This window comes from Hyperolius riggenbachi, chromosome 7, assembly GCF_040937935.1.
Source record: "Hyperolius riggenbachi isolate aHypRig1 chromosome 7, aHypRig1.pri, whole genome shotgun sequence".
Lineage (NCBI taxonomy): Eukaryota > Metazoa > Chordata > Amphibia > Anura > Hyperoliidae > Hyperolius > Hyperolius riggenbachi.
Window position 1 is genome coordinate 46,484,025 of NC_090652.1, and position 21,007 is coordinate 46,505,031.

Sequence of the window (21,007 nt, forward strand, 5' to 3'; positions counted from 1 at the left end):
TAGCTTTGGGTAGGCAGGCAGGGTAGTTCGCGCTCCAGCCACGCTAGCCAGGGTCCCCCCCAGTCATTGTGTGTCACTGCTGGGAACAGTAGTACACCGCTCGTTCAGCCACACTATATAGCATTCTGTGTACTGTTCTGTGTCTGCTGGGAATAGTGGTACACCGCTCGTTCAGCCACACTATATAGCATTCTGTGTACTGTTCTGTGTCTGCTGGGAACAGTAGTACACCGCTCGTTCAGCCACACTATATAGCATTCTGTGTACTGTTCTGTGTCTGCTGGGAATAGTGGTACACCGCTCGTTCAGCCACACTATATAGCATTCTGTGTACTGTTCTGTGTCTGCTGGGAATAGTGGTACACCGCTCGTTCAGCCACACTATATAGCATTCTGTGTACTGTTCTGTGTCTGCTGGGAACAGTAGTACACCGCTCGTTCAGCCACACTATATAGCATTCTGTGTACTGTTCTGTGTCTGCTGGGAATAGTGGTACACCGCTCGTTCAGCCACACTATATAGCATTCTGTGTACTGTTCTGTGTCTGCTGGGAATAGTGGTACACCGCTCGTTCAGCCACACTATATAGCATTCTGTGTACTGTTCTGTGTCTGCTGGGAACAGTAGTACACCGCTCGTTCAGCCACACTATATAGCATTCTGTGTACTGTTCTGTGTCTGCTGGGAATAGTAGTACACCGCTCGTTCAGCCACACTATATATTGTTTACTGCCACTGTGTACCTCGCTCAGCCACGCTATATATAGCATTGTGTTTTCTGACACTCTGTGTACACGGCTTAGCCTGGCTATATAGCATTGTGTGTACTGCCACTGTGCACCTCGCTCAGCCACGCTATATATAGCATTGTGTTTTCTGACACTCTGTGTACACGGCTTAGCCTGACTATATAGCATTGTGTGTACTGCCACTGTGCACCTCGCTCAACCACGCTATATATAGCATTGTGTTTACTGCCACTCTGTGTACACCGCTCAGCCAGACTATATACCATTGTTTACTGACACTCTGTGTACACCGCTCAGCCAGACTATATACCATTGTTTACTGACACTCTGTGTACACCGCTCAGCCAGACTATATACCATTGTTTACTGACACTCTGATTCTGCTGGGAACAGTAGTACACCGCTCGCTCAGCCAGACTATATAGCATTGTGTTTACTGCCACTCTGTGTACACCGCTCAGCCACACTATATAGCATTGCGTACTCTGCCAGTCAGTGTGTATATTGCTGGGATCAGTAATACTCCACTCACCGTCAACCACTATATGAGCTCAACATGAGTTCCCCAGAGACCTCCGCTGTGAGCAGCACTCCCAACAACAGCAACAGCCAACGCCCCACGCAAGCTATAACATCCACCCCAGCAGCCAGTGGTCAGCAGCAGCCCTCCCCGGAGCAGAACGTTGTGTCCATCGGTCCGTCGCCAGAGCGATTAATGAGGGCTTCCATTGAGGAGATGATGGGGCCTGATGTGGAGGAGGAGGTCTGGCTCAGGCCAGCATCCCAAGTTAATGTTGAGGACGATGAGGGGTCTGTGTCTGGGGATGTTGGGGTGGCAGAGGTGGTGGGTGGGTCAGACTCAGGAGAAGAGTTGTATGATGAGGATGATGATCGGGACCATCTGTATGTGCCTCAGAGTCCGACCCCGGAAAACATGTTGTATCGTGTGTTTAGGTACTAAAATCTGCGTTCCCACTTCCCAGTACTGCCCGCAGTGCCCGGGTCCACGGATCCATATAATTTTTTGGGCAGCACTATCAAACTGTGGTACTATGAGTGAGTTGCCATGGTCCTTCTGTGCTGCCTGTCACACTCACCGTCTGTCTGCAGATGGATTGTTCAACACAGCTACGCCATTTGACATGTAGTCCTGGACCTTGACCATCTTCTCCAGGCGATTGGTGTTGGAGGACGTGGAACTGCCCGATTGCTGTTCTGTGGGCTGCTGCATGGGTGTCAGAAAATGTTCCCACTCCAAGGACACTGCCAATACCATTCCCTTTTCGGCACTAGCAGCAGCTTGTGTTCTTTGCTGCCCTCCTGGTCCTCCTGGGTTTGCTGAAGTCAGTCTGTCGGTGTACAACTGGCTAGAGAAGGAGGAGGATGTCAATCTCCTCTCTAAAGTCTCCATCCTCAAGGGCCTGCTGGAATTGTTCCATTTTTGACCTGTCTGACACTTTCTTCAATCAGTTTTTTAACATTGTGTTTGTATAAACTGGGTATAAACCCAGTAATTGGTGTTGTCCAGATTCCAGAATAATGAATAATAATGAATAGTGAATAATGCGCGGGCCGCGTTCAATGCAGTCTAGCATGAATTGAGCCATGTGTGCCAGAGAGTCCTGCCAGACTCCTCTGTCTTCATGTTCTTGTGAGCGTTGTGATTGTTGTGATGCACCATATTCGTCACCAGCATCACTTTCTTCCTCTTCTGCTGTCCATTCCCGCTAAATTGTGGAAGTCCAACGTGCACCGCTCTGTCCCTCGGCAGTGGGGGCATCCAATTCCTGCTCCAACTCCAGCTGTTCCTCGTCCTGTTCTTTGTCATAGCTGGGACCAGCGTTTCCTGAGGCAGGTTGCCTGATGTTGGTATCATCACGCTGATCGTTTTCATCTTCAGAATCCCCCACTTGCATCATGCCAGCGGTTTTCCATCTTCAACATTGATTTCTTCAGTAAACACAGCAGTGGTATTGTAATGCTGACTGTAGAGTTGTCACTGCTCAGTCACGCAACGTGGATTGCTCAAAATTTTGGAGGACTTGGCAGAGATCCAACATGGTGGCCCAATCAGATCCACAGAAGCTTGGTAGCTAGCTTGCTGCTGGAATGCGCCTCGGCACTGCGCAAAAGCGTGCTAGCATGTGCAGCGTAGAATTCCAGCGCGTAGGGAGGGACATCACCCAGCGAGCGATGGTGCGCTAGCATCTCTTGGTGAGTCCTTCAGAAGCGGTACGGGACTTTTAACATTGTTTTTTTTTTTTTCCTTCAACAGAAGATCTGCCACGTTGGAGTGAGGAGGACGCCGCCGACCCCGACACCAAGCTGAACCCCGGCGAACTCCAAGCAGCGGATCTTCAGGAACCCTCAAGGCTTTGAGCAAGCTGAGGAGGATCAGCAGTCCCGACGAGACCTCTCCTCATATGCGACTGAGTGCAGTGGAGCTCCCCAGAACAACCTCTCAGTTGTCACTTTGTCACTGGTCACTTTGTCACTTTGTCACTTTGTCATTTTGTCACTTTGTCACTTGTCACTTTGTCACTTGTCACTTTGTCACTTTGTCATTTTGTCACTTTGTCACTTGTCACTTTGTCACTTGTCACTTTGTCACTTGTCACTTGTCACTTTGTCATTTTGTCACTTTGTCATTTTGTCACTTTGTCACTTTTCACTTTGTCACTTGTCACTTGGTCACTTGTCACTTGTCCAGATGATCTCGGTACACCTCCTGCGATTCAAATTCCTGCACACATTGCTCTGGGATTTGGGTGTGATGAATGATGCATCTAACTGGCCACCGGAGGCAATTAAGGCCTTCAAAACATTGAAAGCAGCTTTCTGTTCCGCCCCCATTTTGCGTCATGTTGAGTTGTTGACGTCATGTTCATCCTCGGCCTCGCCTTGCATTTCAGTGCGAGGTGCATTTTCCACAGAAAAAGGTTGTGAATCCGGGCACAACATTTGTGGCTGTTCCATTGACCTTTCACAGGTAGAAGATTGTGGGGGTGGGAATAGCTCCTCCGAATAGCCCATTGTGTCCTGAAAACTACTCATTGCATTGCTTTGCGCACACATTTTTTTGTCCTCATTGCAAGGCCTGAGTTGCACCTGAAAGCGTGGCCTTCTCCTCCTGCGCCTCCTCCTGTTCCATCACGTCTGCTGCTGCTGGGTTAGCGTTGTCGCCCGGTCCCTGTTTATTGAACCTCTTATCTTTATTACATTTATGACTGCATGGCGGTAAAAAGCATGCTATCCGCACGCTTCTTGTCCTCATGCAAGGCCTGGGTTGTTGTGTCTCAAAAAGCATGGCCTTCTCCTCCTGCGCCTGCTCCTGTTCCATCACGTGTGCTGCTGCTGCTGGGTTAGCGTTACCGGTCCCTTTTCGTGGAACCTCTTCTCTGTATTACATTTATGACTGCATGGCGAAAAAAAGCATGTTACCTGTGCAAAGAAACATGACATTTTCCACATTTAAAAGACAGTTTTTCCTTTGAAACTTTACAATCAATTTTCTCAAAAACTATAAGCTCTTTTTGCAAAAAAATTTTTTCCTCTTGTACCCACTCCCAAGGTGCACATACCCTGTAAATTTGGGGTATGTAGCATGTAAGGAGGCTTTACAAACCACAAAAGTTCGGGTCCCCATTGACTTCCATTATGTTCGGAGTTCGGGTCGAACACCCGAACATCGCGGCCATGTTCGGCCTGTTCGGCCCGAACCCGAACATCTAGATGTTCGCCCATCACTAATCTGGAGTGAGCTGGCGCAGTACGCCCTGGAAGTCCTGTCTTGCCCCCCTTCCAGCGTGCTGTCCGAGAGGTGCTTCAGTGCGGCCGGTGGCGTGGTCACCGAGAAGCGCTCTCGTCTGTCCACAGAGGGAGTGGACAGACTGACATTTTTGAAGATCAACCAGGCCTGGATTGAAGGCACGTTCCTGGCACCTACTGTCGGCGAGAGGAGGACATGAGGTGCCTGGGAATCATTCTTTGACAACATAAACCTTCATTCCCGGGGTCCTGATAATTTGGCCTGGTGTTTCTTCACTTGCTGTGGTAGTAACGCTAGCTACCATGGCCCGTGACATGCCTGCTGCTGCCACACATCACTCCTCTTTCTGCTGCTGTTGCTGATGTATTTATATATTTATGAATTTACTGATTTATTTATGAATTTATTTATTTGTGTATTTATTTATTGTATTTATACAGTGCCAACATATTACGAAGCGCTGATTTTCATCCTCCTGCTGTTCACCACACAATGCATGCCTGCTGCTGCCACACGTCACTCCTCTTCCTGCTGCTGTAGTTATCCTGCTGTCTGTGCTCCCACCGCCAGGGTCCACAGAATACATTGCCTGCTGCCATTCGCCACTCCTCCTCCTGCTGCTGCTATAGTTATCCTCCTGCCTGTCTGTGTTCCCACCGCCAGGGTCCACAGAATTATGCGCTGCTGCCATGCGCCACCACTAGCTATTACGCCACTACAATAGCTATACTGTTGTATAAAAAAAAAAAATTCTGAGGTGTCTGGGTTGAAAACTGTGCTGTCCCAGTTGTGCATTGGGCACTATGTGGGCTGCACGACTGCTGTCCAGAACCTCCTCCTGCTCGAAGAAGAAGAAAAAGAAGAAGATAATGAATGATTGATGACGAGAAACAAAAAGAGGGTAAAACAGAAAAAGATGGTGAAGAAAAAGATGGAGAGAAAAAAAAAGAAGACGGTGACGATGAATAAACAAAAAATGCTGAAAAAAAAGTTTTCCATCACATTTTTCTTTTTTTTTTAATATATTAGACCTATTTACATGTGATTTCCCTTTAAAAAAAAAAAAACCCATCCGAATCCGCGAACACAAATTTTTCCCGAATTTTTTTATGCAATCCGAACCGAATTCGAATCCGAACCGAATTCGGCGATCGCATCCGAATCCGAATTTCCTGCGGGCCCGAATTCGAATGTACCCGAATAGAATTTTGGCACATTCGAGCAACCCTGCCCGCGAGGTCATGTAGGATGTCGCTGGAGGCTCTGTGAATGTTCTGCTTGCACCCAGGGGGAGATTGGTGCTTTTTTGGCCAGTTGCTCAAACAACCAGAAAGCCCAAGTATCCAGCAAGCATCAGGCAATCTCTGCTAGTGTTGGATACCGGGGATTAGTGACGCACCTACCATAAGGCTGCAGGTGCTCACAGCACCGGGTGCAGCCATGGCTAGGGGTGCCGCTGTGGTGCTCAGACACTGTTCTTCCACCTGGGACTTTTTTCATAGTTCAGGCAGCATTTGGGAAAGTAGCAGCAAGCAGAAGATTGTACAACTTCCTGCACTAGATGTAGCACCCCTTCCTCTTCCTGCCCCATGGGCAATGTGTTTCCTTGCTTTCTACACACAGCCTGCAGTGAGTGAATGTGCAGAGCAGCAGGGTAAGTAGAGAGAATGATAGTTGTGCTGCAGCTGGGACATTAGCAGGGGGAGGTGGCAGGATGTGTTTAGTGCTTCAAAAGTTGTCTGTCATTGGTAGCCATGTGTACTGGCTGCTGTAATACCAGAGTGCCCTGAACTATTGATTGACTATTTATCCTGATCAGAGTAATTAATCAATAATGCAGGGCAGTATGCTGTTGCAGAAGCCAGTGATACAGGTGCTGACAGCTGACTTCTGTAGTGAGCAGAGAAGCAAGCTCCAGGCAATTTAGATTAGCCCGATTGCAGGTAATCATATCTCTTTTCCCAGCTCTCCCTCCCACCCTGTTGTCTTCCCCATGACCCTTTCCTCTTTTCAGATTTCAGTGGCTTCTTTTAACAGCATGTCCCTGCCAAACAGTACTGGTGATGTCTGCAGTCCTGGTAAGAGGTCTTCCTGTCATTTCTCCTCTCCCACCAGGCTCTCTGTCTTGTGCCTCTACCCCTTTACCTCCCCCTCCTCCTATGCATCCCCCTCTTTTGTATGTTCCCCTTTCATGACTGTCCTCAAAGGAGCTCACAATCTAAAGCGTACCATAGTCATAGTCTAATGTCCTACCATAATATTGTGCACTTATATAGCACTGACATCTTTGCAGCACTTTAAAATACAGAGTTTCACAATGGTTAGCTCTGTCCATATCCTGACAACTCCTTTTCCCCCCAAATTCCCCCAAATTTTCAGCATGTGCAGTGCCCCAACCCGTCAACCCTCCCATCTTTTTTTTTGGGGGGGGGGGGGGGGGTAGAGGTTGTATGTAAATAATCAACAGCGGGTGTCAAATTCCCTAGGTACACCACTGCCAGGGATTATGCTGTATAATTTCTTCGAGTCACTCCAGAGACAATCAAACAGAATAAGTCCACTGCGCTCCCATTCCAGAGGTAACACCTACAGACAAATAAACAAACTACACATCGCGTGATACTGTTTTAAAAGTTCAGCATTTCAAAACCCGTGCAGTGTGAGCAAACAGTGTTTCCACTCGTGTCACCACCATCCGTAATCGGAGAGGCTCACCGGATTCAAGCCACCTCGCCTTTCAGGTGGATCTCTCACTTTATAACTATGCCTCACCCCAGCACATCAGTGAAGCATACCCGTATGCAGATATAAGGCGTTTATTTTCTTCATAAAACTCACTAAAAACACAGATAAAATTTCATTGCGCAGTAAGCTCAAACAATTGGTACATAGCCGCGCTTCTCGCGCCGACTAGCTACTCACAAGCTCCAGGATAGAGATAAGCATATCAGAGCAGTGCTCCTCAGGCCCTTGTAGATGTAAAGGGTGGCTTCCGTGCGGCGTCCTGCTAACTTGAGTCCCCACGCTACTCTGTGCTTCCTCTCTCCACACTCCACTGCTCCGTGAGCGTGTCTGCGTCAGGCGTACTGGCTCCGCCCTACGCTTTTCGTCATCAATACAGACTCATCAGGGGCTAGCGTGGCCAGTATGCAAGCCGCTATTTATCTCACCCTCCCCCGCATGACGTAACTATCCTCTCCCCACGTGACCTATGGCGCTGCCCTTTGAGACACCACTATACACTAATGCTATACACATTAATACATATAATGCTATACACATTACATATAAAAAATATTAAAACAAAGGACAACCATTTTTTAGGGATGAATCAGAAGTCCCCCTGGTATCCCACTTACCCGGGGAGATGGGGGGAGGTGGAATAAAAAGAAGAATATGAGAGGAGTCAGAGCAGGACGGAGACAGCAAAAAAAGAAGAGAGTGATAGGCAAAGGAATATTTAACATCAGTGGGAGGGATTTAACAGTAGGTCAACTAAACTTGCTTGATAAAGGGTTAAACTATGCACCTGTGAAAAGTTTAAATAAATTTGAAACATATGTTGATACAAATAAATATGTGAGGAGGGTAAATATGAAGAAATATTTTTTGGGAAAAAATAATCTCAGTGCTGGTGTGAACCGGACACAACAGCAGTATAAACATACACAGCTTAGAATCAAATCCCTGTTTAATCCACAAAAAGACAGTACGGTGGAAAAGACAGTACTGTGGAAAAGACAGTACGGTGGAAACTTTTAAGAAAGCGGTCCTTAGAGATCTGGACACTCTCCAAATAAGAAAACAGAAGGGTAAGTATATGGTGGAACAAGAAATTAAACAGCTGGCAGAGGATAAAGATCTGGTATTGAAACCAGCTGATAAGGGGAGGGGGGCTGGTAATTTTGAGTTGTAATCAATATAGGGCTGAGCTGGGGAGAATAGTGGGGGACAGTGACACCTATGGTATGTTGAGGGGGAACCCTACCAGTAGATTTAAGGAGATCCTGAAAACAATATTGCTTGATGGGGAGAAGGAAAGCATTATTAGTGCGCAAGAATTCAATTATCTTTTACCCACAACACCCCGTATCCCTGTAATATATTATCACCCTAAAATGCATAAAGATCAAATCAACCCCCCGGGGAGGCCCATTCTAAGTGGGGTGGGATCCTTGACTCAACGGGTGGGTGAATATGTAGATATATTCTTACAAGAGGAAGTATCCGAACTTCCAAAACGACTCAGACACAAGACATCTGCTGCAAATCATGGAGGGGGTGATGGTGGGCAGGGACGACTGGTTGGTTACGGCGGACATGTCGTCCCTGTACACTGTCATCCCCCATGAGAAAAGTCTTGAAGTGATCGAGGAGACCCTGAATAAAGGATCAGAACTGCATACTACGCAAATTAAGTTTGTTCTGGATTTACTATCTTATTCTCTCCAGCACAACTATTTTTGGTATAATGGAAGTTATTACCTACAAAAACAAGGATGTGTGATGGGAGCAAAATTTGCTCCCAGTGTCGCTAATATTTATATGGAAAATGGGACAAGTTGATATTGAATGGGGAAAACCGGGGGAGAATAATATTGTGGACAAGATTCATTGATTATCTGTTTTTTATATGGAGGGGCCCAAAAGTTGAGTTGGACGAGTTTTACAGCATGTTGAATGTTATGTGGGAAGAAATAAAACTGACATTTAGTGCAAGTCAGCATAAGGTCAATTTTTGGGATTTGGAAATATGGAAGGAAGGAGGGGCATTGGTAACCAAAACATTTTTTAAGCCCAGACAGGAATGGGTACAGTTGTCATCATTCCAGGTGGGTAAATAATATTCCCAGGGGACAGCTAATGAGGATTAAGAGGAATTGTACTTTTGAAGGGAACTATCAAGCACAAAGCAAAGTGCTGGTAGAAAAGTTTGTGGAAAAGAGCTATGATAGGACTACACTGGAAAGGGAGGCAGTACAGGTAGAACAGATGGTGAGGAGTGATTTGGTGAAGGATGATGTCCGATCCCCATTGAGCATTTAGGAATTCTCAGTGTAATTGGGTTTCAGTGGTCAACATAGAGATATAGAAAACATTATCCGTAGACACTGTATCATCATGAAAATGGATGGGATACTGGGGGCCCATATCCCTGAAAGGCCACCTTTCATATACAGAAAGGCTCCGAATTTGCGGTCTAGGCTGGTCACTAGTTATGTGGACCCACCTAGGACCTCGGGGTCTAACCTGTTGGGACAGACTGGCTATTTTCCTTGTAAGTGTAGAGGGTGTAGGGAGGCAATAGGTTGTAAGGGCAATCAGTTTGTGGCAAGAACCACTGGATAGGAAACAGTAAATTCGGGCGCCTGAGGCTAGTGGACAAATCGGGCGCCGCCATTCACTTCTATAATAAATATCGTTTAATGGGCGCCCGGTAGGAAAAAAGGGCGCCGGAGAAAACTAACGTTTTAAAAGCGGCGCCCGGAGACTTAATGTTTTATTACTGTTTCTCATGATTACACATTATTTAATGATTTATACATGTTCAAATATTATTTTTAAACGAAAACCAGTACAATATTTTTTCCAAACATTATTTTTAAACGAAAAACATTACTTTTTTTTTTTTTTAACATTATTTTTAAACGAAAAAAATAACAGGGGGGTCTTAGGTTTAGGCACCAACAGGGGGGTCTTAGGTTTAGGCACCAACAGGGGGTCTTAGGTTTAGGCACCAACAGGGGGTCTTAGGTTTAGGCACCAACAGGGGGGTCTTAGGTTTAGGCACCAACAGGGGGTCTTAGGTTTAGGCACCAACAGGGGGTCTTAGGTTTAGGCACCAAAAGGGGGGTCTTAGGTTTAGGCACCAACAGGGGGGTCTTAGGTTTAGGCACCAACAGGGGGTCTTAGGTTTAGGCACCAACAGGGGGGTCTTAGGTTTAGGCACCAACAGGGGGGTCTTAGGTTTAGGCACTAACAGGGGGGTCTTAGGTTTAGGCACCAACAGGGGGGTCTTAGGTTTAGGCACTAACAGGGGGGTCTAGGGGTTAGGGGTAGGTACAGGGAGGGTTACTTAGGCACCAACAGGGGGGGTCTTAGGTTTAGGCATCAACAGGGGGGTCTAGGGGTTAGGGGTAGGTACAGGGAGGGTTACTTAGTAATTTTTTTTTTAAACGTTATTATGCGTTCCATTATTTAAACGAAAGATTAACGTTTTTACAATTGCCAATTTAATACACATTATTTAATGATTTATAACGTTTAAAAACATTACTTTTAAACGAAATACATTTTTAAACGTAATCCGTGTTTATCGTTAAAAACCCGGCGCCCTTTTTTCCCATCGCCCCTTTTTAACGTACGCCACTGGATATACACACAAGGTAAAACAGTGTATCACGTGTGATTCCAAGGGAATTGTGTATATCCTGTGGTGCCCGTGCAGTTTGGAATATATTGGTCGCACAACCAGGGAATTAAAAAGTCGCATTGGGGAACATGTGTATAATATCTCTAGGGGTTTTGAATCCCATAGTGTGTCAAAACATTTTAAACTGAAACACAATAGTGACCCCACTCAACTTAGGTTTATGGGGATTGAAAAATGGGTTCCAAAGTGGCGGGGATCAAGCAAGCAGAGGGATATTTCACAGGCTGAGGGTAAATGGATTTACCAGTTAGGGACTTTTGCACCTGCTGGTATGAATATAGAGTTTGATCTGAATTGTTTCATTTCAAATGATTAGGTTGTCAGATCAGGTTGTGTGGTGAAAGGTAGAATAGGCTCTCTTGAAACTACCTGTGGTAAGTATACGAGAGAGAGGGACATACTTTAGGTACTCACATAGTAAGCACAAAGTAACATACAAGATAATTTCATTCATGATGCACAAATATATGTAATATTGGGGGGAGGATGTACATTAGTGTTAACAGTTGTCCTGTAGGTAGGAGCGCTGTATAAGGTGCATGATGACCTGGCAGGAGGCTGTATATTAGTATATTGGCACAATAGAGTAATAGGTTTATTGGTTGTTGCAACATTCAATCCAGCCACTAGATGGCAGCCATTGGATTTGATACACGCTGCCGGTGTATCATGGAAATGGATTTAGGTATTAGGCATTTTTTAATTAATTTTATTCATGGATTTTGATATAGGTAGTCCAATTTTATTTATTTGGGTTTATATGTTTTAATATTTTTTATATGTAATGTGTATAGCATGTTACAGTGGTGTCTCAAAGGGCAGCACCATAGGTCACGTGGGGAGAGGATAGTTACGTCATGCGGGGGAGGGTGAAATAAATAAGCGGCTTTCGTACTGGCCACGCTAGCCCCTGATGAGTGTATTGATGACGAAACGCGTAGGGTGGAGCCAGTACGCCTGACACAGACACGCTCACAGAGCAGTGGAGTGTGGAGAGAGGAAGCACAGAGTAGCGTGGGGACTCAAGTTAGCAGGACGCCGCACGGAAACCACCCTTTACGTCTACAAGGGCCTGAGGAGCACTGCTCTGATATGCTTATCTCTATCCTGGAGCTTGTGAGTAGCTAGTCGGCGCAAGAAGCGCGGCTATGTACCAATTGTTTGAGCTTACTGCGCAATGAAATTTTATCTGTGTTTTTAGTGAGTTTTATGAAGAAAATAAATGCCTTATATCTGCATACGGGTATGCTTCACTGATGTGCTGGGGTGAGGCATAGTTATAAAGTGAGAGATCCACCTGAAAGGCGAGGTGGCTTGAATCCGGTGAGCCTCTCCGATTACGGGTGGTGGTGACACGAGTGGAAACACTGTTTGCTCACACTGCACGGGTTTTGAAATGCTGAACTTTTAATACAGTATCACGCGATGTGTAGTTTATTTGTCTGTAGGTGTTACCTCTGGAACGGGAGCGCAGTGGACTTATTCTGTTTGATTACCTCCTTATTGGATACCCCCACAGCGAACTCAGTGGACTATTTAAGAGACATTGATGTGTTTAGGTTTTTACTAGATTGGCGCTGCTGATTGATATATAACTCCAGAGACAATGTCAAAAAGTATGGGTCTTAAAGTACCCCTGAATCAGTGAAAAAAATGAATCAAACCCATGGAGAGCTAGATTATTTCACCCTGAGGAGCCTGATGCTACTTCAAGGTTCCGCTTGTTCTCTGTTACCAATCCTCTTCTTAGAGTTTTCCCCAGCAACGATGAACGATTCAGAACTGTATATGCACAAGTTCAGAATCTTGGATGTACAGTAAAAAAGTGAAGGAAGGAAATCTCACCTGTATTGCTCATTGCCACTAGTGGGAACTTCTGCAAGGCTTGGGACAGAAAAGGATCAGGAATAGGTATCAGGAGGGGACCCTGAGGCAGGGAACACACTTGACAGTTTTCGTGCGCGTTTTCTGCACAGAAAAACTGGGAACTCATGTTAATCAATGGGCTAGTACACACTTACTGTGTTGTTCGCGCGCAGAAAAAAAACTGACATTCTGCATCCTGATTCTGCACATTTTGTCAGTTTTCTCTATCAATTACATCAGCTGCTGTGAAAAAACGCGCGCGTTTTCCTGCATGAAAACACACTTGGTGTGCAGAAAAGGTATGCAGAAAACCGCGCGCGGAAAACTGAAAGTCAAGTGTGTTCCCTGCCTGAAGACAATGAGTGGCATGAGTTTTTTTTGGGGGGGGGGGGGGGGGAGGGGGGGAGGGGGGAGAGGACTTCTTACCTGGGGTGACAAAAAGGCTAGAGAATGGCACTGACTGACCTTCATAAGCCATGCTTGAATGAAGGTTAGACAGTAAATGTATAAGTCTGGTATCAGCCAGTATTCTGCAGCACATGCGCAGCTGTTATTAAAATATTCAATGCAAAAAAATGAGTTCGTATGTGATTACAAAAAAAATCGTGTGCATCATCCAGTATACTGCACACAGGCGGCTATTTAAATATTCAATGCATAAACTCCATTCATATGCGTAAAAACAATTGCACACAAAATTACATTTAAATTATGCTATTATGCGTAATTACAGTAAGGTATTACGTTTACACACACATTTTCAATGTGCAATCTGCAATTACGCATCGTAATGCAAAATTTGCAAATTATGATGCAATATTACGCATAGATGTTATGTCTGCCCACCACTACTAGCAGGTCATCTATAATGAAGAGAATACAGGGTTCAGACTTACCATGTTTCCATTTGAAAGACAGCATCAGTTCCAATGCATTCCAAAGTATGTCAAGAAAAAAAAAATAACAAAAAGTTGTTAAAGCATGCTTAATAAATACATTAACAGTTCTTTCCCTCATTTAATCCTAGACAGATTACCCCTTTATTTGGTGAGCTGAAAAGCCTTTTAATTACTTTCAGTTCTGTAAAAGATGTTCAAGCTAAGAAGAATATGGAGGATGACATTTTTGTTTCCTTTAAAAAATTATGAAAGTTGCAGTTTGGCTTCAATAGTGTCTAAATGACACCTAGAGCATGCAGGCAGCCAATGAGTAGAGCTGCAACTTTGTAGCAGAGCTCATGGGGAAGCATGTTATCAGTTTGGTCAGCTGATGGATTATTATCATTATTGTATATTTATACAGCACTGACATCTTCCACAGCACTTTGCAGAGTAAATAGCCATGTCACTTGACTTACTGTACTCAGAGCTCACAATCTAATGGCCACCATAGTCAGTCTAATGTCCTACCATATTATTGATTTATATAGCACTGACATCTTCTGCAGCACATTACAGAGTACATAGTCATGTCACTAACTGTCCTCAGAGGGGCTCACCACCGAATCCCTATCATAGTCATTAACCCAAAACACTAATCAATTATTCATATGGTCGTATGTAACCTAGGTGAGAACTAGCACTGGTCAAAGGCTACACCACGAAACACAACACACTACCAGCATATGCTGTTCAATCACCAATATGGTTTATTAAAGTTAGAATTGGAATGTGAAAAGGAACATACAGGTTACCTATGCTTCACAGTTACAGATGAATATACTGTATGTCCACCTGCGGGGATGATATAACAGGCCAATTGGCCCACAAAATGCCTCAAAAGCTTGGCTCAATACAACAACCACACATGTGATTTAAGACTGAACTCATGTGTTATGAATGTGACTTGTGAGGCAGGAAAAAGGCACAGCAATTTAAAACCATTTTAAACCAAATCACATGTGTGATCGTATTGAGCCAAGCTTTTGAGGCATTTGTGGGTCATTTGGCCTTATGGGGTTATATCATCCCCGCAGGTGGACATACAGTATATTCATATGTAACTATTGTGAAGCATACTGTAGGTAACCGGTATGTACCTTTTCACGTTGCATCTAATTTTAATAAACCATATTGGTGATTGAACAGCATATGCTGGTAGTGTGTTGAGTTTTGTGGCATAGTCAGTCATTGACTTATGCTCCTGTTCCTGTTTTTGTCTAGCCTAATTTTGGGAGTAAACAATTACCAATCTGTATCTTTTTGGGATGTAGGCGGAAACCCAAAAATTTAGAGAAATCAATAGAAACACAAGAAGAACATACAAAGTCAAAGCTCTTAAACTGCTCAGAATAAAGAAGCAAAACTTACCTCTCCATGCTACATATGGATTACCTCTTCCAAATAAGTCAGAGTGAAATTATTAAAGTAAAGGTAGCAATGCATCTATTGATTTTGCAGTGCGATCGACAGTCTAATTCAATAATTTAATCGAATCTGATGAAATTCCGCGCAAGATAAGCATGCCGATCGACAATTCGACTAATTTCAGGATGAAATTGGCTGCTGTCCCCACAAATGTTAATTATCCCCTTCCCCCTTTACAACCTCACCTGTTTCAGCTGCAGCAATTGTTCAGCTGCTAATGCTTCCCCCATTCGCACCCCATGTGTCTGGGGGCTACACACTCAAACCTGTGGGCCGCGAATGGGGAAGCATGAGCAGCAGCTGGAACATGAGGCATGGATGGGGGAGGCACATTAACATTTGGGAAGGCAGAGGCCAGGTGGTGCAGGCAGCATCACATGGCCGATTACAGAGATATTTCATGCTGAAGTCATTTGGCAATTGATCTGTGGTGTATGGGCATCCAGCAGATCTTTCTATGATCAGATTCAGAGTGAGATCTGACTCTTGGTCAAACTTCCCATGCATTCCCAGATATATTAGGATTTAAGAGAACAACTAGACAAGTAGTATTTTCTAAAGGAAGTCAGCAGTGGTGCCTTTTTCTTCAGGTTTCTTGTAAGCCATCTCTTGAAGTAAGAGTTTTTGTGTTTTTGGCTCACTTGGTAGGTCCCCCAGTAAAGGTAGCCAGGTATAGCTGCCCCCAGTATAGGTAGCCAGGTATAGGTGCCCCAGTATAGGTTAGCCAGGTATAGGTCCAGTATAGGTTAACCAGCTATAGATGTAACATTAAAGTGAGACGAAGCACCCTCATGTATTTTACCATATATATCAGTGGGAACATTAGAGAAAACACCTACCATGCTCTCTGTTTCATCCTTCACTGCTCCGCCTGCTTGTCATCAGCTCTGATAAAATCCTCAACTGAGTATTCATTGTGGTTTTGCTCAGGAATCTTTATAGCTGAGTCTTTATAGCAGAGCCAGAAGGGGGCAGGCTTGGGCTTGAAAAGACATCAGAGAAGACAGACTCAACTATAATGATTCCTGAGAAAAGCCAGACTGAGTGCTCATTCAGAGCTGATAACAAGCAGGCTGAGCAGTGAAGGATGAAACAGAGCAGGATAGGTGTTTTCTCTAATGTTCCCACTGATATATATGGTAAAATACATGAGGGTGCTTTATCTCTGGTTCACTTTAAGGGTTAGCCTGCTATAAGTACCCCATTATAGGTTAGCCAGGTATAGGTGCCCCAGTATAGGTAAGCCAGCTACAAGTGCCCCAGTATAGGTTAGTCAGCTGTAGTTGCCCCAGTATAGGTTAGCCAGGTATAGGTGCCCCAGTATGGGTTAGCCAGCTATAGTTGCCCAATATATGTTAGCCAGGTATAGGTGCCCCATTATAGGTTAGCCAGGTACAGGTGCCCCAGTATTAGTTTGCCAGGTATAAGTGCACCAGTATAGGTTAACCAACTATAGGTGCCCCAGTATAGGTTAGAAAGGTATAGGTGCCCCAATATAGGTTAGCCGGGTATAGGTTTTCCCAGTATAAGTTAGCCAGGTACTGGCATGCCAGTATAGGTTAGACAGGTATAGGTGCCACAGTATAGGTTAGCCAGGTATAGGTGCCCCAGTATAGGTTAGCCAGGTATAGGTGCCTCAGTATTGGTTAGCCAGGTATAGGTGTCCCAGTATAAGTTAGCCAGGTATAGGTGCCCCAGTATAGGTTAGACAGGTATAGGTGCCACAGTATAGGTTAGCCAGGTATAGGTGCCCCAGTATAGGTTAGCCAGGTATAGGTGCCTCAGTATTGGTTAGCCAGGTATAGGTGTCCCAGTATAAGTTAGCCAGGTATAGGTGCCCCAGTATAGGTTAGCCAGGTATAGGTGCCCCAGTATAGGTGCTCCCCCCAGAGATCTCCGGGAAACTTCGCGTCATGTGAGGATGACTCATTATGCCTCTCTCCAGCGGCACATCCTCCTCTGTCATACAGCTCCGGTCTACTGTCCACAGTACCAGTGTGCAGCTTGATGACGTCAACAAGCCGGGTCCCACTGTTGTGGGCAGTAGACCGGAGCTGTACGACAGAGGAAGAAGTGTGATCGTGGCTGGAGAGAGGCACAGCGAGTACTCCTTACATGCTACACAATGGGTAGCACAGATCACTATATACTAATAAAAAGATATATGTAGCAAAAAACTGAATAAACTTGAAGAGTTTATATGCAAAAATACAAAAGATTTTTTATTTTAGACAACACTTGTGCAAAAATGTTTATAAAAAGTATCCGTCAGGGAACATTTTCCATAGCAGAGAATGGCAAAAATGCATCAGTTGTTAACAGTGCAATTGTGCAAATTGAGGCGACAACGTATAGTTGTCTGTATAGTTAAAGGGAACCAGAGGCCCCAGGAGGAAGATCCTATACATACCTGGGGCTTCCTCCAGCCCCATACGTACGGATCGCTCCCACGCCGCCGTCCTCCGCTTCCTCTTTCATCCGGTATCGGGTTCTGTAGTTGCGGCCGACTGGCCAGTCGGCGGCTGCACGCGGACAATTGTCCGCATCACAGGGGCTCCCAGCATACCAGTACGCATGCGGCTGCTTACTGCGCAGCCACATGCGTACGGGTATACTGGGAGCCCCTGTGATGCGGACAATTGTCCGCGTCCGCCGGAAGTGACGGGCCCGGTACCGGCGGTTCCAGGAAGCGGAGGATGGCGGCGTGGGAGCGATCCAGGTTTATGGGGCTGGAAGAAGCCCTAGGTATGTATAAAATCTTTTTCTTTTTTTTAGAACAATTCCTCTCTGGTTCCCTTTAACACAGGATCTTAATAAACATCTGGACAACATGAAGCCAGGTATAACCACTCATACAATTTTCAGACATGGGAACCGCACAAGGCAGGAGCTGGAGAGGAATTACAGATCACTACCCACAGTGTGCCAACAGCCATCCAGCCATTTTATGGAATCTCATGTAAGTAGAGATGGCCCAAACTATTCGCCGGTGAGCAGTATTCTGTGAACATCTGCTGTTCACATTCGTGGCAAACAGCGAACATTTGTAGTGTTTGATCCACCCTTTATACATTATCATTGAGCTAAACTTTGACCCATTACCACACAGTCAGCAGACACATGGCAGCCAGTCAGCTAACATCCCCTCCTGGACCACCCACCCCCCTATCAAAAAGCAGTTGCTGTGGCCATATTGGATTAATTCTTTGCTGGCTGCTGGCTGTTAGTGAGAGCAGGGACAGACTTGCTGCAGATAGGTAGGGAAAGCATTAGCTAGGCCTGTGTTCTTGTTCCTCACTTGCTGGGAAAGCACTTCAAACAGCCCTTTTGGAGGGCTAGCACATTGATCTGTGTTTTTTTGTGTGCGGCACTCCACAGCCCACTGACATCCAGAGCTGTGTGCACACTACTGCTGTGCCGTTGCCTCATTAAGTTGCAGGCAGAAAAAAACACTTCAGTGCATTATTATTTTATTGTATTCTAATACTTCTATTGCATTTATTTGTGTGAGACACTCCACAGCCCACCGACACCCAGAGCTGTGCATAATGTGATTTCTGCCCTTTAGAGATTAAAACCTGACTGTCAACTCCGTAATTTTTGGTGAAACTGTTGGCACGGATCCCCCTTCCGGCATGCCACAGTCTAGGTGTTAGACCCCTTGAAACTACTTTTCCATCACTTTTTTGGCCAGAAACTGTCTGAGCCTGACACTCTAAACTATATTTTTGATGTTTTAATATACTACACTATTACTGTGTTTCCCCTAAAGTAAGACATCCCCTGAGAATATTTCCTAGCATAAATTCCTAGGATGCTTGAAATATAAGACATTCCCTGAATGTAAGCCCTAGCTGCAGCCCACATGACACCAGCAAGTCACGCTCAATATAAATCCTGTATACAGGAGAGCAGCAGTATAATGTGAGTTCTGCAGTCCTGTATATGTGTCAGGTAATTTGTGTTTTTGTTGGAGCCAGCCCTCCTGATCTGTCTTGATAAGCATCAGCCGCATTTCACCTCTTCCCAGGTCACACAGCTTATCCTATCATAACTCTGGGGAGCCTGACAGAGTTCTCTGTCTGCAAGAAATAGACCCTTATCGACATGATCAGCAGAGTCAATTTCTTGACTCAGTGAGAGCCAATATCTGCAAACCACAAGCTCTGTGCATGCTGCTTGTGTTTCAGCATGGCATGCAGTATACACATTTTGTATAGGAAAACTACCCATATTTCCCTAAAAAATAAGACGTCCTCTAAAAATATGGTAAGTCCTAGCACACCTTTTGGAGCAAAAATTAATATAAGACAGTATCCTATTTTTGGGGAAACACGGTAGCTCCTTCTTATCTTGTTTCCCTTGTGTCTCTTCAGTCCACGGATATCATTTGGTCTGTCTCTCAAAAACTCCTACCATGAACCATTCACCCTTCATCTGTCCTATAACTTCACAATGTCCCTCATTGTTCATCTCACCTTAATATCACCTTGCTATGTCCTTCAACCATTCACCTCTGCTGCTCCTACTCTATTACCACCTGTGTTGCTTGCAAATATTCACATCGAAAATGCCATTTTCAGTTTCACGTCTTTCCCACAAAAATATGCTAAACTTTACATGTTTTTGCCCAAACAAGTGCTGTATTTTTGACCAAATAGTAATTTTCGAAAATGACTGCCATATTTGAAATGTGCTTTGCACAGAAATGCGAACATTTATAGGAAGTTATTTCTTCTCTTCCCATATTAGGCCTTAAAGAAAGTGAAAAATCAAACTGAAAAACCGCGAAACTAAATTTTTGCTTTTTAAGAGAACATCAAAGCGAAAAAAACCCCGCTAAATTATTTGATAATATTTTCACTTGTCTAAAAGAAAATTGTTCTTATTTTCTGAAAATAATGCAAAAACAATATCTGCATTTTGGCCCATCACTGATTACCACCCCAAATGTGCTGTATTACACTATTTATGTGTCTTACCCAGAGCCGGGACAAGGTCCTCCAGCACCCAAGGCTGAGACACCAAAGTGCGCCCCTCCATCCCTCCCACCCCAGCTGTCGCACACTGATTGCTATTAGACTAAGAGGGCCACAGGGCCCACAACCTCACCAACACCTTAATATTTAGTTATCTGGTGTGCAGTCACTGCTATGTATCCCCTTTTCTTATTTATTTCTGCTTCATACACAATTAGAAATGACAGCTGAAGGAATTTTGCGCCCTCTCCTACACTGCGCCCTGAGGCTGGAGCCTCTCCAGCCTATGCCTCGGCCCGGCCCTGGTCTTACCTACTCACATTCTATGGCTTATCAACCTGCCCACCATCCTCAGTACCATGCCACAACCATTATCTTCATTATTTTTCCTCCTATCAATCCTGCAATGTCTACTAGTTTTGCTCCTTCCCATTGACCAATGACCATATTGTTGAAACTGATGTGGATGATAATAATAATAATAATAATAATAATAATACAGTTCATTGCTTAAAGCATGAATATAAAACAGCTACTGTTAAAAGCAACATTAATGAGAGCCAAGTTTCTAGAAAAAAAAAAGTGAAACAATAGAACAGTACTTACATCACTGTGGCTTGAGGAATATTTCTGCAACAGAAAAGAATTATTGGACAGTAAAAAAAGAATACCAGCTTGCTCATTTTGCTTCCCTGACACCCCTGTGCATCCATGTTGAGCAAACTAACTAACCAATTATGGATGGATGGATGAGCAAGAACGCTTCTGACCGCCTCACAACAATTTCCTCAAACTCCGGGTGGTACTGCAAATGTTGCCAAAACATTTTTATGAATTGCATTAT

At 44.7% G+C, this 21,007-nt stretch overlaps 1 protein-coding gene across 4 annotated transcripts in view; it reads right to left on the reverse strand.

Annotated features, from left to right (window-relative positions):
* LOC137524292 (RING finger protein 112-like) overlaps positions 1–21,007 on the reverse strand; it is a 368,236-nt gene that overhangs the window by 92,760 nt on the left and 254,469 nt on the right. For all 4 annotated transcript variants that reach the window (XM_068243990.1, XM_068243989.1, XM_068243993.1 and 1 more), the window contains one exon: positions 20,770–20,793. In XM_068243990.1, the coding sequence (XP_068100091.1) occupies positions 20,770–20,793 (24 nt within the window). The remainder of the gene's footprint in view (positions 1–20,769; positions 20,794–21,007) is intronic.